The sequence below is a fragment of the Athalia rosae genome, chromosome 2, assembly GCF_917208135.1.
Source record: "Athalia rosae chromosome 2, iyAthRosa1.1, whole genome shotgun sequence".
Classification (NCBI taxonomy): Eukaryota; Metazoa; Arthropoda; class Insecta; order Hymenoptera; family Athaliidae; genus Athalia; species Athalia rosae.
The window spans coordinates 6,995,089-7,022,261 of record NC_064027.1 but is presented as its reverse complement, the minus strand read 5'-3'; the positions used below and the strand labels follow the sequence as shown (position 1 = coordinate 7,022,261).

At 39.1% G+C, this 27,173-nt stretch overlaps 1 protein-coding gene and 1 long non-coding RNA gene across 4 annotated transcripts in view; both read right to left on the bottom strand.

Annotated features, from left to right (window-relative positions):
* Window positions 1-1,194: 1,194 nt before the first annotated feature.
* On the bottom strand, window positions 1,195-18,750 carry LOC125499872. The gene is made up of 3 exons (XR_007276897.1): window positions 18,616-18,750; window positions 18,341-18,530; window positions 1,195-1,374 (listed from the first exon to the last, which is right to left on the bottom strand). It is a non-coding gene; the product is annotated as an uncharacterized LOC125499872 (long non-coding RNA).
* A 620-nt stretch (window positions 18,751-19,370) lies between these two features.
* LOC105684655 (KH domain-containing, RNA-binding, signal transduction-associated protein 2) overlaps window positions 19,371-27,173 on the bottom strand; it is a 129,911-nt gene continuing 122,108 nt past the window's right edge. The window contains exon 7 of one of the 3 annotated variants that reach the window (XM_020851497.2): window positions 19,371-23,746. In XM_020851497.2, coding sequence (XP_020707156.1) covers window positions 23,734-23,746 — 13 coding nt within the window. In that variant the 3' untranslated portion in view covers window positions 19,371-23,733. The remainder of the gene's footprint in view (window positions 23,747-27,173) is intronic. The other 2 variants (XM_020851494.2, XM_012398192.3) reach the window with 2 other exon arrangements.

Sequence of the window (27,173 nt, the reverse complement as noted above, 5' to 3'; positions counted from 1 at the left end):
GTGGCAGATCAGGGTTGGGCGTACATCCAATGTAAGCCATGATCCGTATACGGCGTGACACGTGTTACTCGTACGTATATGCATTCGCACATATACGTACCGAATAAACATCGAACCTCCGCTAGAATATTACCAAGGGAAAGGATTTCTGTTCGAGTTTAGGAATCACAAGTTCAGGCTTAAAATCCTCGAAAGCTGGTATAATACCCGAAGGTACCATCTGCGGTTCAGAAGATATAACTTATAGAGCTCTTCGCTGGGGTTAAAATACCCGCTATATATATGTATATATGGATAAATATCTGACAAGTTTATATTTCCGAGAGACTCGACTGTTACAGGGAGAACGAGGGCGAAACGGCCAACTCCGCCAAAACTCGGATATTCTTCGCAATTTAGGATCATTCAAAAAATCCGTGTACATTTGTCGCAAAATCTCGAGTTCTTCAGAATCTTATAATTTCGGAAAAAAAAAAAACGTTTGGTAATTTAAGTTCACGCCGCGAATTTTCAGTTCATTCCGTTTGTTGAATCAAAAAATTTGGAACGCTGAGAAAAATAAATTCTAATAAAATTATAATTTTCCCCATACTTGCAAATTACGATGATAAAATTCCTTGTTCTATACTCTTTGCAGGAAGTCTTATAAAGAATAAGAAATTAGCCATAAAAGCTGTTCATTTAATTTGCATTTCAAAGCATTTCAATTTGGAAAGCGATATGAATGAAAATAATTCACCTTTAGGGTGTAGGTACCTGGAATAATAGGGTGCTCTCGTATCTCAAGTCCGGGCGCTGCTAGCCTCTTACATGCACGTCATTGTCGCGGGGGCGCAGAGCGCGCGGTTCTTGAGTAGAAATTTCCTCCCAAGCATCAACAGCGAAACTACGATCAAGTATTTAGATGATATCACGACCAGCTCGGCTAAGGCTCATAGGGGTAATTTGACGTCGTGAAAACGGTGCTGTAGAGAACCTGATAATCTTGCTTATACAATTAGTTCGGGGTGTACCGTAGGTATGAATTTCACCTCATCGCCAAACTAGCGGAATTTTACATGAGATCCCATCTGCAATTAATTTCATACGTTATCGTTATTTTTATCACCTGGACGACGAGACAACCCCACCGGACCCTGACTAATTGAAACTCGTGATTACCTGTGGATTCTAGTTACAGGTACTTACCATGAATATGGTTTGTCAAGCAGCCACCGGGCGTAGAGGAACGTAATTTTATTAATACACGAATTCGACACACATACGTTTCGCAGCAAATAAGGACATAAGATCCTTCTGGAATCGTTCTGCAGGATCGTGTCTTTGAAAATTGCTTCAATTTTCCGGCATTATCCAGGAAACTGCGACGCAGAGCTGGTTGCACGAAAACAGAATGGTTTGATAAACAGGAGTAAAATAATAGATTGATTGGCAGATTATACGTTAATTTGCACACACCGGGTATCGATAGATAGATAGGTAGAGTAAATTTTTTCAGGAGTCTACCCGATACAGCTGTGCGTACTCGTGTACCCATCTCCTTATATGTACGTGTAGAGGCTAAATAAATTGCCCGTCGTGTCTGTATGTACGTGTGTTTTTTTATTATTACTTTTTGCTTTTTCTAGAAAAGTAGTCGACGCGGTTTTCTTGTACAATGGCGCCTTAATTAATTCTCGAGGGGGGGATTCCCATCGCGTTATCCCTCCAACCTGTCTCACTGTATCCATAAATTTCGCTCTCCTCATCCGCTGCGCACGGACCTTTTGTTCCCCTTCGTATACAAAAGTGGAAATTGCTAGCCAACAAATAACATGGATACTCATTGTAATCGTTCGAGCTTATGTATTTATAGGTATTATTTATATGATCGTCGTAATCTTTTAACTGAAAATGGCGGCTTATTTGATGCAAATAATACGAATAGGAAATTAGTGCGGAAATATTATTCTCGATCGAGAAGACTGTACCGTACCGTATCGTGGCAATGAATGTGTACGAAATGTCGAATGAAATGAATAAAAAACAAAAAATCTGATAACAAAATTTCCGCAGTAATATAACTGCAGGATTATTCTACTCCTCGTTGAACTTCGTCACGTTATTACTCTATATAAATTATATTACTTCCTTATGTAATAATATCATTTTCACGAAAGCTGTGGATAAAGGGTCAGAAAATTTTAATATTCCATTAAACAATCCAAACGGAAATTCGCGCAATTTCTTTGCTGCTTCAGTGCCTCTCTTTTCGTCGTAAACTCGTGATGCTAGCGAGCTTTTCTACGAGTGCTCATGACGTCACGGTGATAAGAATATGCCCGAGATTTAACTCCAGCTGCCATTAACTATGAATACAATAATTAATCTCGTTAAAACGAACGTTGCGCAGGCGCTTTATATGGATAGTATCCAGAAAATCTGCGCAATTCTTGTTATTAATACCGATCTTTATCAGGCCTTGCAACGTCTGCAGTCGCTGTACTTACGGTATACGTATACTCGTGTAAAGCTCGCGAAAATTGTATGTATTTTCTGCAACGGTAGCAGCTCGGTGATTTCCTCTGGTATCTCTTATATAATAAAGATTATGACGTGTGAGTTGTATCATGTACCAAGATACCGTCATCTAGATTGTCTATACATATTTTATAATAGGCTACGGGACTGAGATATTAGAATTCATACGAATAATTTGACTTTTTAAACCATGTGTCCCAGCAATTACATTACAGTATGTCTGGTTTTTTATGGTCAGGCGCTAGAAGAAAATGGAGGATTTGTACATACATACATATCCAAGCAATCGAACAAATTACTGCAGCTTTAACCGCCGCAGGCAACGTATTTAGGTGATACCTGCAGTACAGGTATATATAGTTATACGTAGGTACTATGGTAATACTGCGGTGCGTTTCTTGCACTACCTCGAGTTCCGGATAATGGATAATTTAGACCTCGCTTTTACTGATTTTTCTTTATTTTCATACTCCCAGCCTTTATTGAACTGCATAACAGATTGTAAACTCCATTTATACCATCTGCATTCTTTCACAGCTTAAGAATATCGAGGGCTTGGAACCATAATGAGGTATCCTTTGAAAATCGATGCAATCCAGATAGGAGCGTGAAATTCAATTTCTTCCGTTGTTCAGGGGTGAGACCCTATTACGGTAGCATGAAACGCTTGAATTTTTTCGAATGCTGCGAAATTTAAACCGTTCAGAAATTGCGTTCAAAAATCCTCGTGGGTCTGTCATCTGTCATTTCTTTGAGGGCCTCCAACCTGCATGGTACAAGGTGTATCGCAAATGCTTCCCCCTGTAGTACACAGAAATTTAACGTGTATATAAGATAAGATGTTCGTACGCAGATATAGTCCACCCCTGGGTACGCTGGACAAAATTATGGCGCGGGAGTTCTTCCATTACTCCCCTCATTATGGATGCTTGGTATAGGTGAATTTTGTTCGAAGAGCGGTGAACGTCGTGCGATAACGAAGTTCCAACTACCGGAGGTGCAACGTTCTTATAACTGGGAAATGAGTTGAAATTTATTCACTCTTTGGGATTTGAAAGATTTGCTTTTCACCGCTATAGCTATACGTTAATTTCCGTTGATGCATCAGTGATGGATTGTGACAGAATACTATACTTATGGGACATTCTTTGAACTTGATGAAACTTCATCGTTGTCTTGAAAAATCAAGGATATGTCTATAAGATTCATTTGTAGCCCAATTTGCTCAACGGATTCGTGTTCCAGGGTTCGAATTACGTGAGAAAAGTGTCCCACGATAGATTTTGACAATACTTCATTTTTGGGTCGAAAAAACATATTTTTTTTACATGCTATTCTTATGTATTTTGATCTCAGGAATCCGAATCTGAAAGAAAAAATGATCCATCTATAAAAATGATCGAGTTATCGCCAATTTTTCGCTTTTTTTAGCATAAAAATGGAGATATCTCAGAGGAAAAAAATCGTAGCTCAATTTGAACGACGGATTCGTGTTCCTGAGGTAAAAATACATCATAATAGCATATAAAATGGAATATTACTCCGTTGGATATTTTCGATTTTTGGGCTAAAACTTAAGTATTCAAAAAATCGACCATATGACACTTTTCTGACGTGTTTTGACCTCAGGAATCCAAATCTGAAAGAAAAATTGATCTATCTCTGAAATTGACCGAGTTATCGCCAATTTTCAGCTTTTTGGGGTCAAAAATAAAAAATTGATTTTTTAGGCTATATTAATGTAATTTGAGCTCAGGAATCCGAATCCGGAAGAAAAATTGAGCTATCTTGAAAAATGATCGAGTTATTCCCATTTTTTCGCATTTTTTTGCATAAATTTGAGGATATCTCGAAGGGAAAAAATCGTAGCTCAATTTGGACGACGGATTCGTGTTTCTGAGGTCAAAATACATAAGAAAAGTGCCATACGATCAATTTTAAAAAATAAAAATTTTTGGTCGAAATTTGAAAAAATCGTAAGGGGTACCCCTTGGAAAAATCTCAAAATTTGACCAAAAATTTTTATTTTTTAAAATTGATCGTATGGCACTTTTCTTATGTATTTTGACCTCAGGAACACGAATCCGTCGTTCAAATTGAGCTACGATTTTTTCCCTTTGAGATATCCTCGAATTTATGCCAAAAAATGCGAAAAAATGGGGATAACTCGGTCATTTCTGCAGATAGATCAATTTTTCTTCCAGATTCGGATTCCTGAGCTCAAATCACATTAATATAGCCTAAAAAATAAATTATTTATTTTTGACCCCAAAAAGCTGAAAATTGGCGATAACTCGGTCAATTTTAGAGATAGATCAATTTTTCTTTCAGATTTGGATTCCTGACGTCAAAATACGTAAGAAAAGTGCCATACGGACGATTTTTCAAATAGTTAAGTTTTGGCCTAAAAATCGAAAATATCCAATGGGGTAATATTCCATTTTATATGCTATTATGATGTATTATGACCTCAGAATTTCGAATTCACCAGATAAATTGATCTGTCAATAAAATTGACCGAGTTATCGCCAATTTTTCGCTTTTTGGAGCAGAAAAATTGATACGTCTCGATGGGAAAAATTTGTAGTTCAATTTACTCAACGGATTCGTGTTTCTATCTCAACTCAATCGACGTATGTGTTTTTTACGCAACAAAATACATATAGGAAAGGCATCCCGAAATCAATGTTGCAATAACTCCAAGTTATGACCCAAAAAAACGACAGGCCTTTCGACAAGCGACAAATTTTTCTCAGAATTCGCGCCGAAATCAATCAATTTTTTTCGAATTTTTTACGGTTTTCCTAAGTATTTCGATTCCAATTCCAAATCTTCAATTCAAATTCGATTTTTTAAATTCGGACTTTTCGCGTTACGAAGTGGTCTGAGCCCGGTGTTTGAATCGTTCAAGACGTCGAAAAAGTTCAATCAAGTTCAAAACATTTTTTCGGAAAAAGTGGCCCGTTTAACGCGGAATATTCCTCATGTGTTCGGATATAACTTTAATGATGGATTTCATACGCAGGATGTACGTCGTAACCAGTTACATCAACATTTCCATTATGTATGCGTCACGAGTAAAGTTTATGCCGTAGTTATCGTCGGACGTACTGACGTGTGCAACGTGTCAAAATCAGACTCGCCGATGGCACCTCCGTTGGGCTCTTTGCGGATGATTTTCAGACGTTCATCGGCAGTCATTATGTAGTTACAAACTACACGACGATTAGATGATTACAATCAAAATGTGGCCCCCCTCACCTTGGCTAAATAATCATCCCCGATCTACGGCTCTGAATATTCCCGGTGCAAAACTATGCGAGCGAGTTATTGGAAATATGGAAAAAAAAAGAATCAAGAACAAAAAATAAATAAATACGTGGCGAGGTAGTCGAGGAAAAAATAAATAATCTAGAGGGGCAAGAAACGTTGATTAATTAAAATCTCTGTGATTCTTTGTCTCGTATTTATTCCCGCAGGTAAGCCGCGGCTCTACAGCACGGCGATGAAAAAGGATCCAATCACAGAAATTAATTACACCTACATCTCTCGCATTCGCACGTTTTTATTAAAGCATATAACGCGCAAAAAAAAAGAAAAGGGGGTGAAATCGTTTTCCACGTGTAATTCTCTACATGTTCATGCGGTGCGCAGAAAATTTGAAATTTGATCAACGGCACAAACGTCAAATAGACCGCTGATTCCGGTATTTGTTTGTATTCGATTATTTGCGAACAAAGGGAGAGAAGGTCCCGATAGTTTTAATACTCAATTTTTCCGAGGACAGAAAATCCCGCGCGCATCCTGCGGCTATTTCATTTACATGAACCGAGAAAGCTCCAGATCGGAAAAAATGAGAAAATTCGATATCGAATCGGCGATAAGATGTGCTAACCGTGATTAACGTCCGACACGCGCAAGTTGCTCCTGGGTTCCGCGTTGCAACAGCGAATGACGCATACGAGCCGCACGGAGCTTAATACAGGTTAATACCTATGAATATTAGATCGTATAACCGAGTTCGTGTACATTTAGTAACTATCGTTATGCGGGCGACGTCGTGCAACTAATAAGTGCAATCAGCGTATGTGCAGCGAGCGTCACTTTAACACGTAAGATATTGGTATAATTACACTATGTGCGGTTAATTATGCAGCGTGCACGTATGCATCCCGTACGCTGTCGGTGGTACATTTTCGTCATCGCAGCCCCAGCTGACTGCGATTTTGGATTTGATTTTTTTTCGACTCCTCTGCTTCCCGTTCATCATATTTTCGGAACATCGGGAAAATGTTTGTATCGATATCACGTATCCGGCTGGGGACGTTCCACGCCAGCGCCAAATATACATACAGATGCACCGGACAATCTCTTTGAGAACTGAATAGAAATTTTTGAAGCCATCTCGCCCCGCCCTCCGCCATCCCACGTACAATTCAATTTTACATTGTTGTGATTTCTCGGATTGCCCCCATTCAAGACGTTTTTAAAAATAAATCCACCACCCTGGAGCAGAGGCGTTCCAGAACCTTCAGGTTGAAAGGATTCATTCAAACCCAGGATTGATGTCCACGGGATTCGTCACAATCAGTACACAGGTTTCATGGGAATTAATATCAGCCAAATTCGCGTTGTCATTGTCACGCTGTTTGGTTTACGGGGACGTTCGATTTTTTGTTTTTTTGTTTTTCGATTACCAATAGGCGGATGCGGACGGTTGAATGGCAAAAGTGACACGTGTTTTCCTCGTAAAGGTTGGCTACACCAACGGCAAACGATATCGAGACCGCGATGACCAGCCATAAAAAGATTTACCGAGAACACGATGATGCGTCCAGGCTTGGCCCGTAAAAACAGCAGATGGATAAATTGCAGCGTTGTGTCGAGAATTTGAAATCGCCACAGTTGGCGTTCGATGTACCGACTCCGATGAAACCGTTAAAAGAAGGATTGAGATCCGTCGGATCGCTGCAAAAAAGAATCGTGTATACGAGCCACCTGCATCGCTATTTTTCTATTTTCCACAGTACACAGTAGTTTGTAGTTGCGCCGTAGGTTTATACTTGATAAACTTTTGTAACGAATTTAAATTAATCCTCGGTATGTTGAGCTGTTTGCGGATTCGTGAAAGCCAGAGCCGAGGGTTTCCCTTTGGAGCTTTGTGGCGATAGCAAAATTCAAATTCGCGGCAGGGGAGGATATAACACAGAAGCATTTCCATAGTTCAGAGTTCAAATTGACTCTAGAGTGAATCAAAGAGCCGACGAAAGTCATTCAGATTGCATATCTACCTGGTGTGGCAGCTGACAATACTTTGTAAGCGTAAAACTGGGACACGCGGTTATATTCTCAACGTACAATCGATTTTGTCCCTCGCGCTTCGATTTCCATCCAGCTCGGTGATTCCCAGTCGGGAATCGAAAAATATCCGCCACGAATTTTCGGTTAATTATCGATCGCCATTATCCTGTCCAGTCGCCGAAATATCGACTCGACAAACCTGTTGTCGAACGAATATTCTGTCCGGACGATAAATCATTCGAATATTTCTATCCGTCTCACTTTCATCCACTTTTCAACGTCGCGTTATAGAATTTCGCGAAAAAAAAAGCTCTCCCTGCCCACTGAATTGTTAATTTCCCCGCAGACAAGGGCACGTAGGTACACATAAGTTGCTACGGATGAAAAATCTATTTTCTATAGTTTACGTACCGTATACTCGCATTCAACAAGTCAAACAACGAGTGATTCCAATTAGTGGAAATCGCAATTCACGACTGTCCGAATTTCAAATATTCGGGTCATTGTAGGTAATTAAGGGGAGAAAAGAATATAGTAATATTCGTTCAATTTCCGATCAAGGCGAGTCCGATCTTTGTTCACTCGTGCGTTCTTTTTTTCAGCAACCAAAATTGTAATCGTTACGTGTTGCGTTTTAAGTTTCACCATTCGATACGATGCAATCCCTCGTCGTCAAGGGACGAGAATACCCCATCTACACCGCGAAGGTGTCTTTTATTTCTGTAAAGGTTACCTACGCCGTGACATCTTCGTCCAATGTGTATCCGTTCTAGATACGCGTACGCCTATTAATACTACACTATTTTTGCATGGGGTTCGAACGCGTAACAGGGGTGGGCATTCGAGTGTTTAAGACCTTGAAAAATATCATAGATATCCAGTGAAAATCTATGTATACATACGTATTTATAGCTATGCTGGAACCCCATATGGCAAGACCTGGGTTTTTATTAGATTTTCTGAACGTTTCCCAACATTTCTCAAGATTTTGTATCGTAGAGCGTCCGCGCCGGCGGGCATAGCGAGAAAAGCTCGCCCCGTAGTTTTCCGTCCGTACGTTCGTTCGGTTGGTTGACCGAAGGGCAAACTCGTTCTGTCTTCTCCTACTGTTTTTATTTACTCTTTCTCTCTTTCTATTTTTTTCGGTTTTTTCTTTGCCTCTTTTTTCGAGACAAATGCTCCCTCTAAGTAGCGCATCTGTTGAGTTTCTTCCATTTCTCGATCTCCCGTTCCACCCATTTCACGGTCTGCCCGAGTGCCGCCAATGTTTTATTCAAGAGAAACGGTGCTCTCTATTTTGTATTGCTTTTTGCCAAACATTTATTTACACAAAATCTAACGTCCAGACACAGCAACCGTCCCTTTTTTTTTTTTTTTTTTGCTCTTAATAATATTCTTACACCAGATGCTCTTGTTGCGCGATAAATTATGAAGCAATGACCCAAGACTAATTTTCTCGCGAGATAAAGTAATCGATCCCACACCGGCCGATCCCCACCGCGCATTATCGTCGAACGTAACCACCGAACTACGACGAATCGTTACATGAATCATTTGTTCGCACCTTTATTGCAACGAAACCCACCATAAATCTAATTCAGATTTCGAAGCTAAGCAGGGACTTGGACAAGTGGAAGCGTTTCATCGCTGAAATTGACGTTCCCTCGCGAGTCTCTGAGAATTGTGGCTTTGACGATGACCCGGAATCGGGTATTTTAAGGGGGTAAAAGATGTTAAGCCAGGCGCGCAAGGGTCAATCTTCCTTATACCTAGATGGTCGGCGTTCGGGGGGTGTGTGTACTACGTATAGCCATGCTGGGAATAGAATCGTGCTAAGCTGCGAACATTACACAGGCCGTCCCAAAAATTACTCGAGGGATGAAAGCGCTCGTGAAACTACCGGCAGATATCTGACTTCCGGGAAGATCCGACGATGTAATAAACACCTCCTCGAACATTGACCGAACAAAAAAAATATCAACGGCATGACCTGTATTCGTAACGTCTCGTTTCCACGCGCACATCGATCAATGAATGGGTATGGCACAAACTCCAACGTATACGGGGGTACCCCATGGATAATTTTTGGCGAAAATCGATCATCGTCTGAAAGCTTTGACGTAGAAGAACTTTAATAGTTTATAATGGTTTCTCAAGTGTTGGAAAAGTTTCGAATAGCCTGATAACAAAGTTTCTTCCTACGAAGAAGATGCGGGGAGGAAAAAAGAGATGGCAAAAAAATGAAAAAAAAAAATAAAGAAGAAACCATGGAAATTGGAAGAAGAAAAAATAGAATCTCTGAATCCGCGAGGTGTTTTCGAGATTCAAAACTATTCCTTGCATGAGAAATGGACGTTGAATATTAATGTACGTCCAAGTTAACCGGATTTTTGAACAGCTAAAACTTGCTTTTAATATTTCCATTCCGCACATGAAAGTTCCGAGAAATCTTCATCTATTCATTTCGCATTCGCGATATGGGCGGTGGTGTATGTGTAATATATGAAATATTCTCACCACGACACCCTCACCCGCCGTCCTTGGACTTTCCTAGACAAACAAACAGCAGGGAAAGACTTATCGCTTCGGGAGCCACTGTTATTCTTACATTTCTTTCGGAATTACTTATTATACGTGCGCGAGGTTTTACCGCGGTGCAGTTTGAATAAAAAAAAAAAATTTTCCAGGTGCGCGTTTCAACGTCGGAGAAATGGGACGTAAAGAGAATATTCCTTATCTTGTGTACGTACGTTTGCGCCCGAAATATTACTCCCACATAAATGCATAAAATATCAGTATTCCATATAGGAAGCAGCGCTCGATCGGGGACGACGAGACTTTTCCCTTTGTTGGATGAGCGTGCACGGATGCGGAGACGGCGCGGCGCGGCGCGCTATGACGTTGGGGGTGGTAAAGCTCCCGCACGCATACACCCAACGTCCGTTGAATTATTCTGTTCATTTTTATTTTCCCGACACGTTGTTCAACTTTGTAATAATATAATAGCAGCACCGGAAAGGGGTGCGAGCGCCCGTCGTCGACGATTTGACACTTATTGCATCGCGCATTTATTCCAAGGAACGCAGACCCTAGCGTGCATCCGTACCTAAGCGTGCGAGCAAATGTAATTCCTGACGCGGCGACGGGACGACGCCCATCTTGTCGTTTCTGATGCTGCAGGTGTTAAAGTTGAAACTTATAATTGCGACTGTTTGCGCTCGCGATACACAGCGGAGAGATAACCATCGCCGAGGAATATCGTGCAACAAGTGTCAAATGTAAGCCGAGGTTTAGCCGAGGTTCTCCTTGGTTTACGGAATCTAATAGTCTTCCGCTAAGTTTTTGCAGCGCGTCTTTTATTGCCGTCGCGAATAAACACGTCGCGTCGTGCGAAATCGCGTCGAGCACCTGATCTCGCAAACGATCAATCCCGTCCCTCGTGGAAATGGAAACCGCGTCGTATTTTAGCGTTAAAAAAATATTGCAAAGATCGTTTTCAATGGTGATTCCGACCCTCCGTTTCATCGGTTAGTTAAAGGCCCGCTCTAACAGTTTCTTATGAAACGTTCGCACGCTCCGTGACGATAAATGGCGCGTAATAAACGTTTTCCCTAAGTATCTATGCGTGCTGGTGTACAGTGGTGGACCCTAATATCATTTATCAAGACACGAATACGTGACTCGTCAATTTTTCATAAGATTTTCAGGTATTCCGAAACTCAATTTCTCCGAAGCAACGTCGTAAAAATCATTCGCAACGAACGCGGTTTCCCAAAAGATAGAGAAATATAGAGCAAAAATTTCTTGCGGTTTGGATCCATTTTCTACGCCCGTAACTGTATCGCATAGTTAGGTCCGGTGCGCGGCTTTTTGCGATGCATACCAATTAGAGAGTTCCCAAGTTTTTATCGTTTCAGGTATACCTATACAATGTATGTACGTATACGCCTTTGGGTTGAGTTTCTAAAACGAAGGGGGCACCCTGCCGAGGCTTTACCCGTGAAAGAGGATTATGGCCTTTGGCAGAGGGTATTCTTTCTTCTTCCTTTTTTTTTTTTTTTATTTTCATCTTTCAGCGGCGAAACACCCTTCGAAATCTTCTGAAATATTTAACGTCCTTTGGAACCACGAGGCAGGATTCACCGGAAACTGTTTACTTTGGCCATGCGATATTCCGATGCGTTTTTTTTTTCAGAATCAAAAGATTACACCGTGAGTGCTCGCTTTGAAAAATTTTCGAAACATGTTTTAATTTTTTTCTTCACCTGCATTGAGACGTCGCGTTGTTGGCGATGGCCGATCTCATCGAATTCTCATTCGATTTTTTTATTTCACTCGATCCGGAAGGGACGCCGATAATGAAACGAGTCCGTTGTTAACTCCACTTAAAATCATTAACTCGACTGGGATTCACTCACAGTGCGGGGTTTTATACGCGCGCAATTAACCCCGATTACGTATAGGCGCTTAGGGAAAGCAGACACACATGCGTGCTTCGCGAAGTCTGGATACCGGCCACGGAAAAATATTAAATCTTTCACGGAGTTTCGTTCACCGGAAATCTTCGAACGTACGACTCGTTCGTTTATTCGCGATTTCTCTTCATCTCTAACCTACACACGATGCACGGAAGTGTATTCGATAAAATGAAGGAAATTGCGTTTCGTTGGTATCGGCATAGTATCTTGTTGCAGGTTGTATATACATGATAGGCGAGTGCCAGGATGGGTGAGATTTTCTACAATCCAGAGACGCGCGCTGGTCATCGTAAGTTCAATCTCACGGTATAGGGTGACATCAATTTTATGCTTCATGATCCACGTGCATAGTTGAGGATAAGACGAGATTGGTTTATGTTACAGTATAAATAATACTGCAGCTAGAATTTGAATATCAAAGCACAGAGATTGCAAGTTTTTAAGAAAAATCTCTGCTATTAAAAAAGTAGTTACGAGAAAAATGAACCTTGCACAAACATAAATAACAAAATCTATGCAGTATAGAGTTTCGGTGAAATCCTTGTTCCGACTTTAGATTTGGAAAGTTTTAATAGCTTTGTATTTTACCGTATACTTTGAAGGCGTTGGATTTCTCGTTTCCGAGGGAGAAAAAAATATCTTTTCCCAAAATCCGATAATTCTATCATCCGTGAAATATTGAATATATATTATACGAAAAATATTCTTATCTCGTATATACGTAAGACTACGTGGAAATCCGCGAATTGTTCGACTGCTAAAGGGACTACTCTGGGGAAAAAGGAGCGTCTTTGTTAAATTCAACGGTGCGATTTAACTATATTAGCGAGATTAAGTCCACTTCTCAGATGAGAGGGGAATTCTCTGACAGTGAGTCCCCGGTATAAACTGAGCATATAAAAGCGGGTGGGCTTCGAGAAAAAAAGAAAAAGAAAAAAAAAACAGAAAAAAAAATTTACACAAAGGAAAGAAAATATCGTTCCACCCTGGTGCGAATACGTATATACATACATACACGCACGACACAGGCATAATACCTATGCAGTCTTGCGCTGGGGTTTTAAATATGAATGATTAATTGCACGACACTCGTATTAAACTTTGGTTAACTACCGTTATCGCTAACTGGATATTTGCATGGTAACCAACGTTCAATACTAAACTAAGCTCAACCAGCTGGGGGTACGGAAATACGTTGGGGATGGTCACGGCGGCGTTGAACGTAGGCCGGAACGGTATTACGTTGGTTTTGAATTCATATATGAACGTGCGTGAATTCGGCTTGTATCCCGTGTTTACCCAAGACGAGCCGACGCTAATCCAGGTTCACCGGGGCCCCGGTTAAATATTAAGAAGTACTTCCTCCAGCCCACCCTTGAGTGCAGAGTTTAATCTTTCATACCGTATTAAGCGTTAGTTACCCCTGATGCACGATAAGGCCTATATCTTGGTTCGGCCGTGCCGTCAGATATATTTTCCCCGCTAATATCATGAGCCATTTTTAGCGACAAATTTCCCGCATTTATATTTCTCAAATTTACTTTAATAATTGTGTACCCCCGTCGTCGTGCGGTTTTATTTGCACGCCGGGTCGGTAGCGAGGGGGTAATACCACCTAATTCGTATATGCCCCGTATCACGTATAAGAATATACAAAATTATTCGTATGGTGAATAAATTCAACGAGAAGTTGGGCGAAATTAAATTCCTCGAACCCCCTCGGGAACGCATCGATTATACTTTTGAATTTTCCACAGAGCCGTGCAGAGAAAAATAATACATTTGCGAAATGACGGCGAAATACAAAAAAAAAAAAAAAAATACTCCGAAGAACGGTAGAAAAATAGAATGAGGGAAACCTCAAGAGCTGTGGGCAAAGAAACTTCGAAACTATTTTGTCTCCTTCGAGGTTTCTTATTTTATTTTATTTTTTTTATTTCAAACGACTCACCGTTAAGCTCATAGAATATCTGAAAAGTGGGTCTAGGTAAGCGCCTTTCCACGTCGGCGAACTTTTGGTTAGTGAGAATCCGCAACTGACGACGTATATCTCCCGATGCCTCGGGTGTCGTATTGTACCGTCGCCAAAGGGCCATGCGGCGAGATTTTTCATCGGTAACACAGGTAAGGTAGGTGTACTGGAAATCCACGAGCTTTTCTCGTACGGCGCGAGGTACACGGGGTTGTTCTTCATTTTTTTCCGTCCCACCGCCCCGCCTCTCCCTCCCCTTGCGCGTCGTACTTTTTACCCTATTTTTTATTTCCATCGTCATTCTTCTATCTATTTCTATCAGACGTGTAGGGCGTCCGTTTTATTTGCAAGAAACTCGGTTATCGGCTGAATAACGTGCCTGCTTTGTACGTATGTATGTACTTCCGGCTGGATCATCAAAAACGCATCATCGTGTCTGGGAAAATCTACAGTACGCTCGCGCTGGCTGGAGATAAAAAAATATACGGATTGGATGAGTTTCGGTTTTATTTTTTTTTCGAAACGTCGGACTCGGACTCGTTTATATTCGGTTTAAATTTTCGGGTTACCGCTCATCTTTTGTCACGAAGGTATGCGGATGTGGTTTTCAACTTTCGCAGGTGCGCTTTGTTTCAGTCGCTCGGTTATGGTCGTTTGTTAATTTCCTGCAGTTGGGCGTTGCTGCAACGTTCTGCCTTTTACTATATGATACAAGTTTCTTTACCTCAGAGTTTATTTGTAAAGGCAGCTAGCAAGTTGCCGCGACTGCACACTCCGGTCCACCTGACAGCTTAAACCTGAACGGAACATTCACCTTCAAAAGCACCAAAGTTTACCACCGAAACGCCGTTACAACTTGCTGCAATTACTCAAGTTTAGTTCCTTACCGGAGGATACTTACTCCAGCCATAAGTATATATGATGTGGAATTAAAACTTTTCGCGTATATTCAATAATTGGGCAGATATTGTAACCGTGAAGTGTGCGTTCCGATCATTGTTACAGGTATACAGCTGTATAGATTCAAGCGACAAAAATCGGTGGAACTTGGCGGCGACAAAACTTTCGACCCTTAGGACCCTGCGTAACCTCGACCCAGTATCCGATATCTGCCTAGAATATGGGGTAATAATGAATCAACGATGTAATACCATTTCTATGTTGTATCCCGTTGTACCGCGTGGGCAATTATTTTCAGGCATGTGGATCACGTGGAGTAGCACGAAACTAGCCGATTGTTTAATTAGTCATTGGTAGCGACGTAATGTCACGCTTAATAATGATGTGTGCTACGAACGAGCTTGTATACGTATCTCATAAACTCAATTTCGTACACCGGGGTTCAACGTCATTAAGCTCAAGTTTGAATAATAATATTCGGGCTTGGCGAACGCGTAACTATTCGCGAGATGTTTGTCTGGTACGTTGGGAGACATCGATTTCAAGCGACGGTTTTCTCCGTACTCCGTCCTGGCAATTTTCCGTAATCACCAAGTTTTTCTGGACCGTTCAAACTCTCGTGTGAAATATATAATTTATAGAGGAGGGAAAGGCGGCAGTCTTGAAAAAATTTAATTAGCTGTTTTATGCGACTTCGTGTGCGGCGCGGTGAACCGTTAATCATTTAAGAATAAAGAAAAATGCATCGCGAGTTCGGAAACGCTATGAAAATGTGAAAAAAAAAAAACAAGTGGTGTTTATCGTAATTAAATTGAAATATACGTGTACACTGTACGCGCGGGAATACTCGGCAGCGCGGAGGGTGGCACAATTACCTCTAGAGTTGAATGGAAAATCAGGAAATTAGTGAGGCATTTCCTAAAGCGTGGAATGAAACTGTGTTGGTGCTGAAAATAGTTGACATACCGTACTTAGTAATTAGTTAACTTTACGTGTAATTGCCTAGCTTGACACTTGCCCGCGTCCTTTCTCCTCGCCTCCTCTCTTTTCCAGGACTTCTCTTCCCTCTCTCGTCATGTACGTTCCGGTTGGTTTGACAATTATGGTTTGTAACTCCTTTCGGTCTCTACTCGAAGTTATTGCCGTACCTTATGTTTATACACATTATCATATTTGCCGTTGCAGCTCGCGACCTCGGTGTAACCCTTGCAGTCGCGTATCGAGGGTCGCCATGGAAATTCTGTTCGTGATTTCCCTGCGTACACAACCCGACTAGACCCCGGACGTTTGGTATATTCGACGAATCGTGACGCAAAACGTCAGCCGAACGTTAAGGTGGAACGAGTATTTGTTGTAAATCTTTTTTTTTTTTTTACGTTTCCCACTTTCACAGACACCGAGCGCCAGGAACGTCCAGTTCCGGTACGCATACCTGTTTTCAGATACGGCGGTGAACACGTATGCGGTATACCTAAAGCGAGTGAATTCTGGTCAGGCATTTCATAAAGGAAATACCTGCGCCCGCAGAATGGGGGGCACCGCAGTTCTCAGAGTTTCTGGATCGCGATATTACGGGTCATTTGATGCTCATGAAGATAGTTGAAATATAGATGAATAAAACCGCGCCGACGGTTATATTCTCAAAGCTCCACATTCGCGCCTCCGAATGCTATCCAATGTCTCTACGAGTCTCGATATCGGATCTCTCCCACGGGAGGAAAGGCTGGCGTTACTTTTGCAACTTTTTTTCCAAGGAAAATTAGCGGTGCTAACCCGCGGTGGAAAATCGTTGAGAATTCATGTATTCGAGTCCAAGGATATTAACGCATCCTTTATTCCCCTCCATACCCCAACATCTTGAATTATTTATTTACACTTTAACTTCGGATGCTGATCAATTCTGTATGCGTTGCCCAGTTGAGGTCAGAATTTATACGCATAAATATTCAGTTATTCCACTTTGCATTGATCTATATTAATTTCTCGATAATATATCTCCTCCGTAAGCTCGCGTGGGACCGGAGAAAAAAGAAGCTATTCAAATCTCCGAATTACCATATTCTCACGACGTACATCTTGAACGATTTCATGTCGGCTGTGGCACGATAGAAAATAGCCGAATGATTTTGGTTAAAGAAAAAAAAAAAAAAAACATCCTGCGTCTGATAATTTTCAGGGGAATTTTCGAACCAAAAGTCTCCGACAAATGCTGGGATGTTCTCTTCGCCAGATTTCGCAACGCTAGGCTTTTGTCCTCAACAATTTTCGCTGGAAGTTCACTCGCGACTCAATTCCTAGCAGCGCTCTAATTCCACCCAATTTACTCGTTTTCCCGGTCTCTTCAATGGGGTTGAAAAGTTGAAGTTACAATTTGGCGCATACCTAGCGCAGGTTTCTCTACGTATCACACACTGTCGTGAATTTACTTGCGATCGTAAAGAGTACGTCGTTGTTTTGGCGTCGGAAGAGAATTAAAAATAAAGTGTAATTGATAGACCGATGATTAATATTTTCACTCAATTTTCGAGCGGGCCACCTCGGGCGAAATCGGTGGGCTGGAGGTACTCGACAAATTTTTGGCACGTGACGAAAAGCGCGTTGCGAGGAATGCATAGCTGAAATAGTTTTACGAGTCGTGCAGCTCGGGTCTACGAGCGAATGGATTTTTTTTTTCCTTTCTTCCGAAACTCAAGTTTACTCGGATATCCATGTAGGAAGTGTGGATAACACGGGATTCGGCGAATGAAAAACTTTTCTATTTCGATTTCAGTGGTTATATCCCGAGTCTAGATTGTTGCTTACTATCGCCACATAAAGGACGTTGTACGAATGGGGTCTGGAACAAGCGCGAGAAAAAAGCTTACTCGGGACTTTTTTCTTCTGATTGGAAAACGCTCTTACTATCTGTGGGCTTTCGTTAGTTTCGCCGACATTACATGGAGGAAGATTTCTTTCAAAATGGGAAAAACTTTCATACAACTACACGTTGATGTTCCATACCGATAGGACGCATATTTGTCCACGAATACGTTATTACGTGAGTCAATCGGAACGAAGTTTGATCGAAAATTTGAAGAAAAAATTACCCGAATAATTTCCGCAGTTTCTTTTCGTCCTGCATGAGAAGCGACTGAAAAATATTAAAAAATAAAGAAAACTTATTACTCACGTTTTCCGCAGACATTCCGACGCGACGTCACGATCAGCCTTTGCTTTCCCGCGGTGGTATATAGACGTATATAAAACGGAAATGGAAGCTGTTTCGTCGAGAGTTTGTTGTTTGCGTCTGGTTAACCGGATATAAGATAGGTGCAGATATCGTGATGGTCTTGGGGGGTTTATCGTTCACAATAAAATTCCTAGGTTAGTAACCAGGCGTTTAGTAATCCGAGGAAAACTTTGGGTATCTATAGATAAGAGTTATCAACCGGAAAATGAACGTACTAAACTAGCGGTCCTCATCTCCTGCGCTCCGCATTGGTAAGAGGGTCTTCTGACGCGCCTAAAAGTGGATGGAGGACCCGTTGAGGGATGATTACAGGTACGTAACGATGTGAATCGTCCAATAGGTGGCCTCTGAAATACACGAAGAGCCGAGTTAGACACTTACCCCATTATCAAAATGTGGTAAATGAATATGATAGAAGTGATAAAATTTCAGCAAAAGAACGATTTATTAATTTTCAAGTGAAAAAATGTTTGAGTTTAAAAATTTTATTCATCTTTATCAATATAATAATCTATATAACTCAATTATTGAGTAAAAACAGAGTTTTGCTGGTACAACTTTCCGCTTTTTTTCTTTTTTTTTAAGATTCTCTCTTCTTTTTCTTCAAGTAAAAATCTTTTCCTTTCTCTTCTATAAAGTGTTCACATTTATACTTACATAGTGTATCTATATAATTGCCGTATCAATTTATGTATATATATATTTTTAAATTATATAAAGAATTCTTCACAATATAAATGTATCATATATAATTCTGCATATATATCGTCACGTATAAATTTATTTATATGGTGTATAATATCATTCGGGAATGTGAGAAAATATACATATATACATGTAAAATTATAGTATAATTAACTGAGCAGCGCTATCAATATTCCTTCGAGAAAAGAAATTATTAAATATTTGAAAAACGTATATTGAGGATATGTATGTAATAATAAGCGGGTAATAAAATGTGAGTAAACGATTTGACATTTTAATTGCATATATTTTAATTAATTTTACACGAAAGATATTCTGTTAAGTTACATTTATCATATTAGCGTTTATAATTGTTATATTATTGAAAATTTCATTAATATATTTACGGTTAGTTTATTTTATATATTTAATGTGCAAGCAAGCCTACAACATTAAAGACGTAATTTTAAACATCTGCTAGCTACGGCCGCCAAACGTCCAAATTAACTGAGCGTTAATTACAACGACGTAAAGCCGCTCATACCTAGCAAGAAGTGATTTTAATATTAAGAATTTTAAAGATTATATATATTTTTTGCCTAGGCCTCTTCAAATTTACACATGATAATTTTTCTCCATTCTCATGTTATTTTCTAGATGATTATAGTTTTTAATTTATTTTACTTTTTTTTCTTCTTTTTTAATTTTTCAATTCAATCAACTGGTCTGTGAAAATTTGAAGTAGGCCATTTATTTATTAATAATATTATATTATCAATATAGTATTATGCGCTAACGTTTTAGAAATCAGATCTTTCGTTAACATGAATAATTTTTTCTAATATACTATATGTAATGTATGTATGTATTAAGGAATCAGAAAAATTCATGGATAACAGACACAGCACGTTTTCATTATTTCATTTTTTTTTCTTCATTCTTAGGTTGTTCATTTTTTTTACTATTAAATTATTCATCTCGTATTATAAATTTATCTTTCATAATAGTGTACACAATAATAATAATAATAATAATAACAACAATAATCATAAATGTAATGATATTATTTATAACAGAACTTTTGTTGTTGGTAATTATTTGGTTGATTTTTGATTGTTTTTTTCTTCTTTCGGATTTTGTAATATTTCTTTATCTTCTCACCTCACGAGTGCCTGTTCAATATAATCTCATGTGATACATTCAACGATAGATTATAATAATATGTAACTACGGAGTAAGTTGTCTAAAAACTTCTTTTTTCGTTTTTTCTTAATCTTATATTTTCCTTTCAATAATTTATCTAACAGTTAATTAGTAATCGGTTAATATCATGCCAACAACGCGGTTCATTTTCATTTTGTTCATTCAATATGTACGTTCATTCAACGTTTTCAACTAAAAATGATAAGATAATTATGGCAGTAACATGAGAAATCGATTTGGTGTACACGCTGCAGCGTTTCTGAGTTTAATATCACATGCGATGAGAAAAATAAAGAAAGTGCGAAACTTGTAGAAAATTCGTTGCACCTTTGGACTACGGTACCTGCGATTAATCTCGTAGTGGAAAGATAATATTGAAACACCAAACAGAAAGAAAAGGCAAATTTTTCTAGCTCACGATCGTAATAATCGATCCCTGCGAAATACAGTAAGTGTGCTTTAGTTGTGCGTATTTTTCTCCTTCGAAATTCATGTGAGTATTTCACTCTACTTTTTTGTTCGTTTCACGTAGGTACATATAGAATGCGAGTTTTATTCAGTTAATCACCCTGGTATTTAATCCATTGTTATGCTGCAGCAGATATAATATACAATTACATTCGACTAATCATTCATCGATAAACCTTCAATTTTCAACGGACGCTGTAGTTTGACGTAATTACGATTGATAAATAGTTCCACACCAAATTGCGACATGATATCACCGCGCACAGATAGCTATATACCTATATATCCTAACAATAAGCGACCCGATGGCATAAATTCAACTTTAAACACCAATTTTATCTTCTAATAGTTATCTTCGATATGTACGTACAGCGTGAGATTTTGGTGGATTTTCTTCTTCTTCGTCTCTTTCATTTTTATTTTATACTATATGTATAGTTATTTTAATCTATTTAACTTTTTCATATATTTCTCTCTGCTTTGTGCTAAAATTTTTATTCACTTATTTATTTTTTCTTTTTGTTTTTTGAAATCACAGTAAAACCATAACAATTGAATAATTCACGTACGTTTCATTATGTCCACAGTATATGGTTGTATGATATTGATTCACGAGCGATTGCTATGTATATGTGTGTACATGCCAACATACATAACGCTGGATGACGTGAATTATGCCGTGTTTGAATACGCATTGAAAAAAAAAGAAAAAAATAAAGATCGATTAAAAAATAAAGGAAAAAAAAAACGGACACGTTATGAACAAACATGAAATAAAATGAATTTGACGTATGGACAGAAGGAAGAAAAAAATTCGTCGAATATCGAATTTTTTACTCTGTGGAAAAACTATACGTATAACACGTAACCGAAATCTCAACAAATAATGTACATATGTATACATCGGTATTACGTAGGTATAGCAAGAGATGCACATTTATTTTACACATAGCAAAAACAATATTCAGAATTATTTTTTTCTCTAATATATACTATGATGTTTCTAATATTCTATGTATGTATATTACTTATTTTCCATTAGTAATAATATACATTGGGTATTCAATAATGATTTTTTTTTCTCTTTCTTCTTCTCCTAAATGTATTATGGATATAACGTTAACGGTAAACCTCCGATGTTCATTTTTGTATTCAACGCGTCTTATTCAAATGATTTGTTGTCCCTATGAAGTATTAAATTTTCAGGCTACGTATATATATAGAAATAAAATACTATTTGAATTATTGACAAAGCAGTCCTATTGAAAATTATCGATTGACTAGGTACACGAATCTTCGAAAATGATCACTTCGTCGTTACTATTCAATTATACAATATATGTACGTGTATACATATAACTTCTATGTGAGATTCATAAGACATTCACAGTGATACGACATACCACGTCGTTCAGCGGTTAGTAACAAAGCCCTTAAAACGACTCACGTAATTTTAACAATGAACAATATATATGTAATTAAATTACAAGAGGGTCGATGGATTGCGAAGTGCAATTATGCGTCAAATATGTATATGTATGTACATAATACACATAAATATATACTTATAGATAGGTATACATTTGCCAAGTATGTTTCTATTTATTTATCCTTCCCTTATTATTCATTAGAAATGTTTCTTTCTCTTATGTATATCTTCCGATTTTAATTTTTTCTCAAAATTCGTTTTTTTTCTTCTTCTTTACTTTGTGAGAACAATTCTTCGCATTTTAAGACATTCAAATTTTACTTATATTACACGAATAGTTAATGTATCAATAATTATATCGTTACGATATTTTCTTTATTTAATCGTCGTTAGCTTTTGACTTTATCTTACCGTATCAATATCGTTATTATTATTATTATTGTTATTATAATCATACATACAAATATATCATATGTATTTCATATTTTATGTATTATAGCGTATTATACGAGTACGGTAAAATGAACTACACACTTGGCTGATGAGACGTAGGGCAATTGTGTCTGATTGTGAGAGGGAGTGAAGTGCGACTGGAGAAAGGGGTTGAGGGGGAGGGACAAACTGTACGAAAGAGGGAGGAATGAGTGTATAAAAAAAAACCAAAGAATGAGAGAAACGAAAGGAAGAAAAGAAGAAAATTATCAATTCAGACAGGGACATCTATCTTAGCAAAAGGAGGGTGCTGATTGGTCCGTGCGAATGCGCCGTGTTTTGTTTCGTCTTCAGTGTAAACTTGAATAATATAGCTTCCATTTCTTCTTTGTTAGTCAGTTAGTTGGTTGGTTGGTTGGTTGATTTTTTTTTCGTTTTTTGTTACCTTAAATAAGTATTTTTATATCATCGTTATACTTTTTTTCATCGCATAACTTCGCTTGTATATCTCATCTACTTTTTTTTCATTTTTTTTTGTTTCCATTTTCCTCTATATATGTACAACACACGGCACTAGGTTTTTTGTGACGTTCAGTGCATCAATTTTGTATAGTTAAAAAGCATGATTCTTCTTTCTTCCGGAATTCTTATTTTTTCAAATTTCCTATCTTTTCATCAACAAATAGTACCAGAACGTATAGACAGAGACAGTATAGGTATATCGTATGTTCGCTTATACCTCTAATCGCTTAATTTTATAATTCAATAACCGTTATTATTACAGTACTTATTTTTTGATTTGATAATAGTTAATGCGTTGTTGTGTTTGTTGTTGTATTTTTTATATAATTATTCTTTTTCGCTTATTTAAGTTGAAAATTTTTGTAAATCTTGTTGGCGTTACCCCCCACTCGATCGTCGGGCTGTTATCTTACTATGTGTTAACTCATTTTCGTTTTTAGTTAGCTTTGTATTTTGACAATAGTTATTATACTAAGTGAAGATTTTGAACCTGGTAAAGACAGCGACGCTTAGACGAGGTTGACTCCTGCCATGAAATCCTCCCGTAAAATGGGTACCACCGTCGCCCCAGCGGCGGCCCTCCTGAAACAGTGGTTTAGAAAAAAAACCTCCTGGTTATTATATATCCGAAACATTTGGCGTACGCGTTAGACGGTGACATTAATTTTATCATTTTATTATTTCAAGAAAACTGATGATTCGAACACAACGGATAGCGAGAATACGAGTACGTATACTCCGTACGCGTGTTCACCCTGTGCAACTAAGAAAAGAAAAGACAAACAAGAAAGAAGTTCAGGATTCGTATTTTCATGCCCCATGGCAGAGAGCGTCGCGAAGTCTGTTTTTAATCTCTGTAATTGCTACCGAGATGATCCCGCGTGTAACTGCTGAGATTTCAAGCGTTTAGAAAAAAAAAACAGGGGAAAAAAAGTTTCGGTCTTTTCTTTCATCTTCTCGACTTGCAGCTTGTATTTTATTGTCTTTCGATGCGGTGGGGTACGCGTTCGGGGACGCCGCATGTGCTCCTTTTTGAAATCTTAATTTCTGAGCCGGTGAACTGGAAATAAAATATATGTACGTAAAACATTTACGTGGCGCATTTATGCACGGCGCACGTAATAATATGTTTTTTTCTTTCCATTTTTAATGAACGCTTCGGAAATGTAGGTGATGTAAAATTCAGAGGGACGAAGAATGAAACTCTCGTGCCAAGTTGATAGACGAATACCCGTACGTATACATCTATACGTCCGAATGCATGTGCTGCACGTATGTGCAGCATCGTATATAAATATATAAATATAGCTGTACAGGTACCGTATCTGCTCTCCTGTTTGTTTTATAGAGGCGTCAACTGTCGAGCTGGCAAATAGACCGACTCTACTTCACCACGTGCGCAGGGTGTTTCGCAGAACGCGTGAGAGTTTCCTTTGTTCTGAAAAATTTTCTATTCCTTGTTTTTTTTTTCAAGTAACCCGACTCCTCGCTCTCGTCTTCTACACCATACCGGGAACTATGTAATCGGAGAATGATTTTGCAGCAGCGGCCGGAATCTCCAGAGTTTTAACGCGCCGCCATCCCCCTGTCTAGTACTCTCATATTCCCGATGATATTTCCGTGTCCGGGGAAGCGGAAATCAATCCGGTATATATTTTCTTAATTGAAATTTTCCTTATCGGTTTCATCCGTTTTTCTACTTACTTATGCCGGGCACCGAGCCGTCGACTTTATCTCCGCTTCGATTCGTTATTCAAATTTCGCATATTCCCCGATCGCAGCTGATTTTGTTTGATGTACAGTTCCGTTGCACTGACGCCAGACCATATAATTTCACCTGCGGGATGAGGGTCACCGGTTGACCGCGGTCGATTGGATAATTCTAATGAACAAACCACTCCGTTAAAATATACGATCAGTCGGCACATATCCCAGACAGGGTGTAAAATTATACGTTGATATCTGCGCGTATATAGTCCTTTTCCAGCGAACACTCTTCTCTGTATATTCCGCAGTTCCCATGCAGCACATCCTGTGACATCATGTGTTTGCATCGGTACTCACTTGTTGAGTCATGAATATTCAGTTGTCTATTCTACGCAACCAGAGAAATCGCTCTATGGCACCCTGGCACGTTGCCTGGGCAACAACCATTCGCTTACTGTTATCATGATCACCAACATCCCCTGTGCAGTTTCAGCCGTCCGAAAATATGCACGTACAAGTTTTGACTTCGGCTCGAAAGAAAATAGAAAAACTGCGAAACCGAATTTTCCAATTGCAAAAAATGGAGGAAAACGACGAGATGAAATATTTCGTACAATTTAACGGAGTGTGTGATAAAATTAATCGACCATCCGATTATTTGGCCGTTAGAATTTGATAACCAGATGTGCATTAGCGGAGCTGACGTATCCGAACAAAAAAAAAAATAATCCCAAACAAATTATTATGTATATCACCTCGGAACTCTGCCTTGGTTGGGTGAGGAAAGTCCCTCTGACGAAGAATATTAATTATTTAAAGCCGTTCGAAATCTTTTACCAAAGACGTCTTTTTTCGGACGAGTAGGTACACCGGCTAATTTCCTCTGAGAACATCATTCAGAATGCCCAAAATTCATAGTCGGATTGCCATGGTTGGCTAAAGACTTAAGAGGGTTAAAAACTTTCCAACCCCCATGGTTTGAAAAAGCGAGATTCAATGGGGGCGAAAAATATCCCCTTAAATTGCTCCCTGATTAAACTCACACCTTTATACTCGCGATTAAACATCCTTACCCGCGATAAAGAACGGAATCAAAAAAAGAATACGCATCGTGTACACCCGACAAAAAAGCTCATTAGGCGAGGATCCGAGTAACGCAGAATTTTCGCACGGAACACCATCCCCCAGAAATTTTTTTCAATCCTTCATCTTTACACACACGAGCCCATATTTTTGAAGGGTCAGATTGCGGAGAAAACAACGGGGTGCACGTTAATCCTTTGGGTATTATTAAACGTGAAGTTCTAGACGGTGTCGGAGATGGTTTTTTACAAAGGGAATGAACGAGGTTAGTTGTGCCTTTTTGCGGGTGCGGCGGCCCCACTAGACGTGCACGTCTTATAAGGGAGAGGCGGTGAAAGGGAGAACGAAGAGGAAAACCAAAGAAAAAAAAGAAAAAGAAAGAGAAAAAGAAAAAAGAAAACAAAGATAAAATGGAGAAAGAAAATAGAAAAGTGAGGGAATAAAAGAGGGAAATTCTTTTGGCAGCGTCTGGTAGGGTGTGGAAATGAATTATTGCGCGGACCCCGCGTTGTCGGGATGTCCAGGCGGAGCTGGCGAAGGTGCCGGAGGTTGAGGTTGATGTGGAAACGGAGGTTGAGGAGTAGCGCGGAGGCGGAGAGGCGTGTTATTCATTTTATATAGACCACCGCGCAAAGGACTGACGTATGCGTTTATGACCTGCTTTATGAGCGGAGTATTGGATCAGGAATGTATACATCGCGGCAGTAACATCGATAACGAATATCCCCATTTTCGCGCGCTGTCATAAAAATATCGAATTACTCGAACCTCGTGCTTCTCACGTACCCACCTACCTACATACACGTAGGACACATCGTTTGAACCTGCGGATGACGTGTGAAACAATACTCTTGATTGAATTTTCATAATGTGTCACGAAGAAATAACGTCAAACGTCGTACGTGAAAGAGTTTTTCTTTTTTTTTTACGTTTTTGAAAAATTTCACTACAATTTTAGTCAGACATTCCGCTGCACACAGGTGCCTCTGTGTATACTCAACTTATTTGTATTTGACAATCGAGATTAAAATTTTCAAAATGAAATATCGGAAGTCGTTTCGTATTTTATCACAGAAGCGATAGCCTCAAGGCTCGCGTTTGGTATTTAAAAAAAAGAAAAAGAAAAAAAAACAATATTTTTTATACGCGTGTACTAGAAAAAAATATGTACACAGCTATTACTTCGGATGATATAACTTTTCGAGCCACACGCGTACCTATCATACCGTTTACATTGTGTTATAC